The 10,312-nt window shown below is 49.0% G+C and overlaps 1 protein-coding gene across 1 annotated transcript; it reads left to right on the forward strand.

The window, feature by feature from the left end:
* The first annotated feature begins 912 nt into the window (after nt 1-912).
* Nucleotides 913-9,866, forward strand: LOC135891968 (EVI5-like protein). Its single transcript, XM_065419651.1, has 8 exons — nt 913-938; nt 3,137-3,326; nt 3,910-4,035; nt 4,382-4,525; nt 5,761-5,850; nt 8,073-8,170; nt 9,630-9,690; nt 9,840-9,866. Exons 1-8 carry the CDS (start codon nt 913-915, stop codon nt 9,864-9,866), a joined length of 762 nt encoding a protein of 253 aa, XP_065275723.1.
* Nucleotides 9,867-10,312: the final 446 nt, after the last annotated feature.

The following is a 10,312-nucleotide window of genomic DNA, read 5'->3' on the forward strand; positions in this document are numbered from 1 at the left end:
TAGCATTTCACTGAAAGGAGAAGAGCTCTCTTCTTGCTTTGCCTTTCAGTTTCCTTGTAAGAAAGACAAGGTGGGTGAGGTAATAAGACCAACTTGTGTTGGGGTGAGAGAGAAGCTTTCGAGCTTACATGGAGTTCTTCTTAAGATCTGGGAAATGTACTCAGAGTGTCACAGCTAAATACAAGGTGGAACAGATTGTTTAGCATAAGCAGTTAACACATTTCAAGGGACCATTCAAGGTGAAGTGGCCTGTTAACACCTCTCCAGTCATTGGGGGGTGGGGGGGGATAGGAGTTGTAATAAACCATAAATCCAGTGTCCGTTCAATCCATGATTTTTTGTGTCTTGCAAAGTTACAAATTTGCTTAAATTTCCCAGACCCGAAGAAGAGCTCTCTGTAAGCACAAAAGCTTCTCTCTCATCAATGCAAGTTGGTCTTATTACCTCACCCACCTTGTCTCTCTAATCTCCTCGGACCAACGCAACTACAACACTGCATACAGTTTCTCTGTAAAACACTTCGGTATCCTGAAATGTAGGGCCAGAATTTCAGCTGATTTAAATTGCCCTGTTTCTATTGACTTCAGTAGAGCTATGCCGATTTACACCACATAGCCTGCAATTATATTAAATGGCCACGTGGTGGCATCATAAGGGAATAATAATTTAATGCTACAGTAGCCCCAGCCAGGGTTGGGGCCCAATTGTGCTAAGTGCCATGAGGGTGACCAGATGCTAAGTGGAAAATACCGGGACCGCCGCAGGGAGGCCCCTTTTTAATTGTTACACTCACCCGTCCAGGTCTTCGGCGGCAATTCAGCAGAGGGTCCTTCAGTCGCTGACGGTCTGCAGCGGCATTTCGGCAGCGGGTAATAAACCTTGCCACCAAAGACAGAAGCACCCACCGCCGAAATGCCGCCGAAGACCCGGACGGGTGAGTGTGTTTAAAAAAAAAAAAAATAGCCCGAACCAAAATACCGTACTTCGGTCGGGACGCAGGACAAACTCCTCAAAATTGGGACAGTCCTGGTTTTATCGGGACGTCTGGTCACCCTAAGTGCCATGGACACGGAGTGAAAGGACTCTGATTCTTGCCAATATCTCCTATGTAAGGTCTCCAGACATCTTCAGTTATCCTAACACCCTGTAATCCAGGGTCATCACTTTCTGAATCCTTCACCTTTTAGTCTGATACCTTCTAGTTTGATCTCTGCCCAAAGGCAGTTTTTTAAAGTTGGTTTTGTTTTTTTTAAGTTTGATCAGAATTCCTTCAGGCCAGGGCATGAGAGTTCAGCAGTGGAGCAAGAATACATAAAGCCACAGAGGAGTGTGGAAAGTATGTGCACTGATTAACTCCAGACTTCTGTTTTCCTAGGCAATTAAATGCAAAGGCCCCTAGCATTAGGGTTGTCAGATCAAGGGCCCAGGAATAAGTGAACTTGGCTGTGTTGTACAGAGGCTGATGTCAGTTATTCTTTCCCTTATAAAATGTAAACTTTAATGTGTTGTGTTCTAACAACATAACATTAAGGTTTACATTTAATCTATTTTTAAAAGTAGCAATGTGCTGAATAGCCCCTCCCCCCCCCAGCTAGATTAAGAGGGGTATCAAAACAGATGATTAAAGTGACTTGCAAAAGGTGACATGCTGGAGTTCACGTTGCCAGTTAATTCTGACTGTATTTAAAGGTTGGTATCTTCCTTTGAAACAGAAAACAAGAAGGGTTAAAGAGCTTAAATTGGAAATTGACAGATTCTAATTTCCTCCCACAGGAGTACAGAGGGTTTGCCCTGGCCTCTGGTTGCACTCCTTACTCCTGGGGGAATTCTGCGCCACTGCACAATGCAGAATTTTGCAGAAATGAATGTTGTGCACGCAGAATTTCCTCCTCCTCCTCCCCCCCCACCCGAAATGGGCTGCAGTGCTGCTAGCCGCCACTAGGGGCTGCTGGACCCGGCAGAGCTCAGCTCACAAATAGAAGACAAGGCCGGGGGTAGGGGGAAGGGAACTGGAGGGTTCCCAGCAAGCCCTGAAGGAAGGAGGCAGCGGTGCGCAGGAAACTGGGACCCAGCATCAGGCTGTTTACCCCTAGAGCGCAGGGATCCAGAGGGATCGAGGGTGTGAATGCCTGGGTCGGGGCAGGGCGCCCACAGCTGGCCTCTAGGGGGGCAGGCAGTGTGTGTGTCTGGGCTGGGGGGCGCAGGTTGCAACTGGGCTCTGGAGGGGAGAGGGTGTAAGTGTCTGGGGTGTGGGGGTTGCCCTACAGCTGGCCTCCTGGGGGTATAGGGTGAGTGTGTCTGGGCGGAGGAGGGGGTTGCAGCTGGTCTCTGAGGGGGTTGCGGCTGGTCTCTGAGGGGGTGTGAGTGTCTGGGCTGGGATGGGACATGGCTGGGCTCTGGGGAGAGGAGAGGTGTCTGGCCCCCTGGCTGGGCTCTGTAGGGGAGGGGGCAGAGAAACAGGAACTGCGTTGTTGTAGGAGTTTCTTTAACTCTCTACTCCTGGGGGAAATTTTGTGTGTTTGTATTGTTACAGACCTACTTGCTGAAATAATTGAATCTGGCTTGATTATATAGTGTTGTTTTGCAAATAAATTTTGCAGAATTTCGTTGTTGTTGTTTTTTTGGCGCAGAATTCCCCTAGGAGTAACTCCTGGTGTAAATTCCCGCTCAAAAAGCTCTATTGCAAGTCTAGTTAAACTTTGTTCTTCAAAGATCCCCTGACAAAAAACGTCTGTGTTCCATGATGGAATCTTTGAGTCCAAATCACTTCCTGAAACACACAAACTTGAACTCTTATTTTTAAAAATAAAATGTAGTAACCCATTAAATGCTCCCTCCTGTTTCTGCTTTTGCTGCAGAGGTTGGTGACTTTAATAGCTCTTCTTCCTGCAGAGGAGCTTTCTTTTTGGATGAGGAGTGTTCGCTCCCTGCATGGGATGTAGAGCACCGAGGGGACAGGCTTGCTCTGGTGGTCTTGCTGCGTGGCTTGGATGGTTGCTTGGTTGTTGCCCTTGTGGCTTTGCTTCGTGGAATCTGGGAAGGGGTGGCAGTAGCTCTGGTCTCACCATGGTGGTGGCATCTCTTGCAAGGGGTGGCAGTAGCTCTGGTCTCACCATGGTAATGGCATCTCTTGCAGGCTGCTGGAAGCAGATTCCAAGTCCATGCGCTCCATGAATGGCTCCCGCAGGAACAGCGGCTCCTCCTTAGTCTCCAGCTCCTCAGCCTCCTCAAACCTAAGCCACCTCGAGGAGGACACCTGGATCCTATGGGGGAGGATTGTCAACGAATGGGACGAATGGCGGAAGAAGAAAGAGAAACTGCTGAAGGTGAGGAAAGAGGGCAGGTTAGCGAGAAATTGAGAGGCTGATAGCACAGACATCCCCACCCCCACCCCATGCTCCTTCCCAGCAAAACCTGAGATCCTTTTCAGGGTCAAAGGTGGTTTGATTTCCTCTGTGGCAAGTCCTAGGACAGGGTTAGAGCCACAAACGTTCTTTCCCTACTCACCCACATATCTATCGATCTCAATCACAAGTGAGAAGGGATGGATCCTCTTCAGGGCTCTCTGCAGCATCCCAAACCCTTGCCAGCATAAATTTACTGTATGCTCTGTACAAATGACACGTAAAATCAATGTAGACCTACTGGGCATGGCAAGGTACTAGTCAGTTTGCGAGTGGGATTATGTAAGCAGTCGCTGGCCAAGCTATTTTCCTGCTGTTTGCACGTGATCACTGCCCAGAAGTGTCAGGAATCAAACCCAAATGTAACGCATTGTTCTACGTAAAGCTGCTCCACCTCTCGTAACAAGTGTTTGTCTGATCTATGTTAGAGCATCGTTCTGGGTCGGTTCTGTGCCGGGTTCTGTTGCGAGACTAATGTGGGATTTGTCTCGTTTTGCACCTGTAGATGCCTGAAGAAGAGGCTTTCTGTGTGTTTGTGCGACTGATGCAGGAATATCGATTACGAGAGCTATTCAAACCCAGCATGGCTGAGCTGGGCCTCTGCATCTACCAGTTTGAGTACATGCTGCAGGTAAATACAGCGAGGAGACCAGGGTGGTAGTAGCTTAGACAATGAGACCATGTGATCCAGAGCAGTAGAAGGCTAAGTATGGGGAACTGGCCAGTGGTTTCTTTGTGCACATAATGGTCTGTGAATCCAGGCTGGAGAAGTCTGGCTCCTTTCCAGATTCCCCTGGGAGTGTTAGAGAAGACCGGAGCGGCTAATGGAATTGGTTCCTGCAATGGAGTCCTTAGCTCTGATAGTTGAGAGCCTCCTCTGGCCAAGAGACTCCCATATCCCAGAGGGGATGGTGGGACCCAGTTGGCTGTAATTATCAGCGGTAGTAAAACGTCTGCTGTGTCTTTCTCATATTCAGGAGCAGCTGCCTGAGCTGAACATCCACTTCCGCTCCCAGAGTTTCCTCACCTCCATGTACTCGTCGTCCTGGTTTCTCACCCTCTTCCTCACGACCTTCCCTCTGCCTGTGGCCACCCGAGTGTTTGACATCTTCATGTATGAGGTAAAGTGCTTTATACCAGGACGACTGGGGGCATGAGCATGGGCTCACAGGGATTTCTGATACTGCTTTTCTCAGTGCAGTGTTCAAAGGCAACGATGCCAGCATCTGGGAGGGATTAATTGAGAACAAGACACAGCTGCATTTTCTGCTTGAATAGAAGAACCTCGTTAGATCTTGCGTAGGCTGCCTTGTAAAATAAAAAAGGGGTTTCCCTGCTACACAGTGCTTGACGTGTTTAAAAACCTGGGTCCTGATTTTCTTTTTTCCAATGACACTGAGCACCCCAAACTCCCATTGAATCTTTTGCATTCCTGGGCGACTAGATGAGATTACACTGAAAATCAGCAATGATTAGCCCTGATGGACCAGCAAGGGGAACAGCTTAGTGGCAGGAGCCCTATACTGCACTTCACTCCTCCCCACTGAGTCTGGCCCTATTAGCAGAAGTATCCTTGGGGTGGGTGTGTAAATTGGAGTCATTTCTATGCTAGCAGTGGCCAAACTGCAACACATGGAGTTGTGGGGAGATAGGTCCTAGTCAGCCTTCTTGATCCAAGGGGTCTGGCTAGGGTGACCTGACAGCAAATGTGAAAAATCGGGATGGGGTAGGGGTAATAGGAGTTTATATAAGAAAAAGACCCCAAAATCAGGACTGTCCCTATAAAATCAGGACATCTGGTCACCCTAAATCTGGCTGACCAGACCTGCACTCAGGATGAGGTATTTGCATATGCCCATTTTCTGCAAGTTAGTTGTTTGTCCTCCCTGAGCCTGGCAAGTTGCCTTTAGGGACCATTGAGCTGGTCAGAGTTTGGGTTCACCACACAGTATGTGCAAATTTGAGATGTAAGCTTTAACTTGTAGCTGATCCTAAGGAAACTGACACAATTTTCCCCCAGTGAGACTTTTGTGTGACCCACTAGAAATTCAGGGCCTAATTCTCAGTTATGCTAAAGGCCCCTTTATGTGGCTCTGGCAGTGAAGTTCTTGTGTCATCATTGCTCTGGCAGGGTAAAGGGAGCTTAGTGTGGGCATCAATTACATTTACTTTAAGGCTCTTTTTATTGCCAGAGTGATGTCCGGGCCTGGTTGTAAATGAGAATCAGGCCTTGGGTGCCTTTCCCTGTCCTCCTCCTCTCTGCAGCCCAGAGCTTGGGCACCTAATTTTTATTGCACTCTCAAATGCCACATGAGCCTTGTGTCTGGGGCTAAAACTTCTCTGTGCTTTGCCATAGGGGCTGGAGATCGTCTTCCGTGTAGGGATGGCCCTCCTGCAGTTCAACCAGGCAGAGCTGATGCAGCTGGATATGGAGGGGATGTCGCAGGTCAGAGCAGCTCCACATTGCACTCAAACTGCCCTCTAGGGAGGGGTTTATACTTCAGCCATGCAGTTGTGGTAGAAAGAGCCTCACCAAATGCACGGTCCATTTTGGTCAATTTCACGGTCATAGGATTTTAGAAATCATAAATTTTGTGATTTCAGCTATTTAAATCTGAAATGTCATGGTGTTGTAATTGTAAGGGTCCTGACACAAAAAGGAGTTGTGGAGGGGGGTTGCAAGGTTATAGTACAGGGGGGTTGTGATACTGCTACCCTGATTTCTGCGCTACTGTTGGTGGCAGCACTGCCTTCCGAGCTGGAGAGCAGTGGCTGCTGGCCAGGAAGTAAGGGTGACATGATATGGTATTGCCACCCTTACTTCCATGCTGCTGCTGGCGGGGGGGCTGCCTTCAGAGCTGGGCGCTTGGCCAACAGCCGCTGCTATCCAGCTGCCCAGTTCTGAAAGCAGTGCAGTAGTAAGGGTGGCAATACCGCGACACGCCCCCTCCTAAAATAACCTTGCAATGCCCCTGCAACTCCCTTTTGGGTCAGGACCCCCGATTCGAGAAACTGTGGTCTCCTCAGTGAAATCTGTATAGTATAGGTTAAAAGCACACAAGACCAGATTGCACGGGCGGGAGCCAGATTTCACAGTCTGTTGTGTTTTTCATGGCTGTGAATTTGGTAGGGCCCTACCCATAATCCTGTTGAGCTCTGATTGGCTGGCCATACCCAGTGTATAAATAGAAGATGCCCAGTATAACTCCCAAGGTCAGCCCATTTCCTAGTGACTGGCCCATGCATCAGCACAGAGTGGTCTGGAGCTCTTGTGGTGTGACACTGCTCTGTGTAACACTGGTGTGCTTCCAGCCTTGAAGAGGCTCCTCCTGCCATGCATCTGAAACTCAGTGGGCCAGGAGTCTGAGCAGCCTCTCTTACATCCTGCCACCCTCTAGTCCCTGTCTAGCCCAGAACCTGAGTCCAGAACTTTGTGAAAAGTGAGTTTAAGCAACTTCTACAGGCAGTCTCCTTTTTCCTCAGGCACAATTTCAAAGGTGAGATGTGAAAGAATCCCCAATAGATATTCTCACTCTCCAAACAGTGAAATAGTTGCCTGCAATGTGTAAGATTTATCCCAGCAGTGCCATGCACAGGGTTAATCTTACAGCCCAGTAACTGTGACTCTTGTTCTGCTTAGACTGCAGATGATGCAGTACCAACCTCTTGGCTGCGTGGGACCCACTGCTGAGTCCAAGCAGTTGGTGGGAAGGGCGAATAAAACAATTGCATCACAAGAGAATGCATTACAGTGTTAAATACAATTGGGCTTTGTGAGCCTGGCCCAACAGCAGTTACAGCTCTAACTCGCTGTGCTGTCCATGTCATGCACCAGACAGAAGGTGAAGAAGTGCTTTCAGGCCTGCTTAGGTTGCAGTGATTTTCCTTTCAGTCCCCTGCAGCCTGGGCACTATGAGGCATAACTTTGTTATTCTGTTGGATTTGAGATGTCCCGAGACCAAACACATGAACATCCTCTGTGTGTTTGGAACTGACAGTATTAGATAAGCTCCTGTGCCTGCCTTGTGCAGGAGCTCAGAGCCTACAAGTCATGTCATCTGCCCGTGCCTCAGTTTCCCCTAACTCACCCCTCTGGTGTTAAGATAAGAACTATAAAAATGCCAAGAGTGGTGCATTGTCCATGCTGCCCTGTCAGCAGGAGCCTGTCCATGATCCTGGGCCATAAATGGGGGAAGGGGTGTAATCCCCTCCAGAATTCCTAGAAATACCCTCCTGTTTTTCTCTTCCCTCCCCCCCCCCCTTACTGACTCCAGCCATCCAGCTTCTTCTCATGCAGCTATGCTTCCCACCCTTTTCCCTGGCTGCTGAAGCTGGAACTTTGGAGACTTTCCAGATCCTGAACATACCCAAGTGCTGCTCAGAAAGAGTCCCACATTCCACAGGTGCACTTGAAACACTCAGGTCTGAAACACCAAGGTGTAGTCACTAGTAAGAGACTTCTCGTGATTGCTCAAGAGGGTCAGAAACAACTAGAGCTGAGGTAGCGCAGGGAAGGCAAGTTGCTGGGCTGTCTGCTCTGGCTTGAGAGGGGAAGCAAGTACTGAATGAAGAGGATGGGGGGAGATTTGGGGAGAGTGGGTAGAATTTATTAGAGTGCTCAAAAGGGGCTCAGAGAAATGCATCCTGCCCTCTGCTCCCTTCCCACAGTATTTCCAGAAGGTGATTCCTCATCAGTTTGACAGTTGCCCGGACAAGTTGATCCTGAAGGCATACCAGGTCAAATACAACCCCAAGAAAATGAAGAGGTAAGTTTGCTCCCTCACCCTGTGAAAGATCCTAGACAGGCGACTGGCAGAAAAACCCCTCCCTGGTCTGTGCTGTTTCGAGGATCCTGCGCTAGACTTAAGCGGGAGGACAGGGAACGGAAAGGGAGCTTGCATTGCGGGCTCTTCTAGATATTCTTTAGAGCCACACAGCAAGCAGCAGTGAAAATAGAGAAGAGATGAGTGAGTGCTGTGCGGGAGGACTCACTAATAACAAGGGAATTACTGCCTTCTCTGACAGCAGGTCTGATGGGCTTGTGGGAGGCCATGAAAGCTTTCCCGCACTATAGAGACAAGGCAGGCTGATGGCAGCAGAGCTGCTTGGCCTTGGCAGGGACTCTGGCTTTGTTAGGAGTTGGGGGGGCATTTTGTGTATCCAAGGAAGTGGGTATAGCTCCTACCCCGAACTTCCATCTCCTGCTGTGCAAGCAGGGGATGCTATGACCTCCTGCCTTCCTCTCCTGGAAGATAGAAGCCTGCAATTTGAATCTCTTAAGTGGGGACAGTCATCCTGACACTTGGTACGAAGGAGGGTGCAGAAGCTGGAAAGATAAAGATCAGGCAAAATTGGCCTATTCCAATTTTTCTTGTAGTTCAGTTAAGGGACTAGTTACTTCCTACCCCCGTGGTAGCCTACAGTAGCTGCTCTGCCTTATTGTAAATTGACTGAATGACTAGTGCCCTTCAATCAGGCTGGGTCTTCCCAGCTCTAACAGTACTGTGTAGTGAGCAAAACTGTCCCCTTCCCCAAAAGATGGGACAGAAAGGAGAATCCCTTTGGGAGCACACAGTACTGAGAGACAGATTGTTATCCAACAGCAGAACCATGAAACCAAGCCAAAGGGTTCAGTCGGGGGCAGGGGAGGATTGCTTGGAGAGGTGAGTTTAAGGAATGGTATTGGGGACACTCATAGGCACACAAGCTCTCTGTTCCTCTTGTGCTGCTGCTCACTCCTCACCACAAATCCTGATCCTCGGCCTGTGGCCACCCACTGTGCTGCTCATCAGCTGATCTGGATGCCAAGTTCTCTGGGATTGTGGCTCCAACTGAGGAGCAAGCAGTAGGAGCTGAGGACCGGAGTGTGTCAGTGGTAGGTCTTTAAGTTGATTACAAGTGTGTAAGACCTCAGCCATGCAGCTAGGGGACTTAAAAATAGAAGACTTGGGTGAGGCAGTGTGTTTGTAAAAATCCGCATATATGTAAAACCCCCAATCCAGGGTCACTAATTTGCCCCATCATGCCCAGAAGCTTCAATATGTGTGGCCTGTTGCTGCATGGGCCTCAGCACAAGGCACTGCAGGGGAGTTGTGGTGTCAGCCTAGATTGTTAGCTCCTGTCCTTTGCAGGTGTACCCACTGACCCTGAGCGCTCTGCTGCGGGGGAGGGGGCGTGTGGGTCTGAAGCAGGTTTGATCCAACCTGGCTTGCATGTCTGTCTCAGGCTGGAGAAGGAGTATGCTGCAATCAAAAACAAAGAGATGGAGGAGCAGATTGAGATCAAAGTAAGTCCTTTCTTTGCTCCATGCCCTCCTTGCTCTAGTGTTGTCTGTATCACAGCAGCACACAGAGGGAAAGGTTATGGGAGCCACCTTAGTTTAACTCTGAGAGCTCATCAGATCACTGCCTCTAATGCTTCTTATTGGTGCTCCAGCACCGTTATCCAAAGCTAGACCTGTAGGGACAGAGATTACAGCTTTACAGACCTTTTCCCCTGAAAAAGATCCCATGTGCTTTTTCCCCTGAAAAAGATCCTCAGTTGCTATAAATCAGCAAAGCTCTATTAAAATAAAAGGGCCAGATCCCCAGTGGGTGTAAATTGGCATAGAGCACTTTCAGTTTATACTAGCTGAGGATCTGGCCCTTGATCTTTAGGCAGACATTCATGGAGTGGCCCCCCTACGGAAATTATTACAGCCTGACTAGATAAGGCAGGCAGAGTGTGGGTGAAAAGGACTATCCTTGTTTTGCAGCTGGGAAACTTGGTGAAGTGACTTGCCCAGGGTTCCACAGCAAGCATCGGGCTAGGGTGGGAATTGGCACTCAGACCTCCTGAGTCTTCAGCCGCAAGACCATTCTTGCTGCTTAACTGATACCACACTGTAAGTTATGCATGTTGCTAGTCTT

The sequence above is a fragment of the Emys orbicularis genome, chromosome 19 (assembly GCF_028017835.1).
Source record: "Emys orbicularis isolate rEmyOrb1 chromosome 19, rEmyOrb1.hap1, whole genome shotgun sequence".
Lineage (NCBI taxonomy): Eukaryota > Metazoa > Chordata > Testudines > Emydidae > Emys > Emys orbicularis.

Excerpts from the sequence above, each read along its gene's own strand:
- LOC135891968 (XM_065419651.1), top strand. The coding sequence starts at position 913 with ATGCCGCCGAAGACCCGGACGGGTGA. Across the intron at positions 3,327-3,909 it reads AGAAAGAGAAACTGCTGAAG|ATGCCTGAAGAAGAGGCTTT; the intron begins GTGAGGAAAGAG and ends TTGCACCTGTAG. Across the intron at positions 4,036-4,381 it reads AGTTTGAGTACATGCTGCAG|GAGCAGCTGCCTGAGCTGAA; the intron begins GTAAATACAGCG and ends TCTCATATTCAG.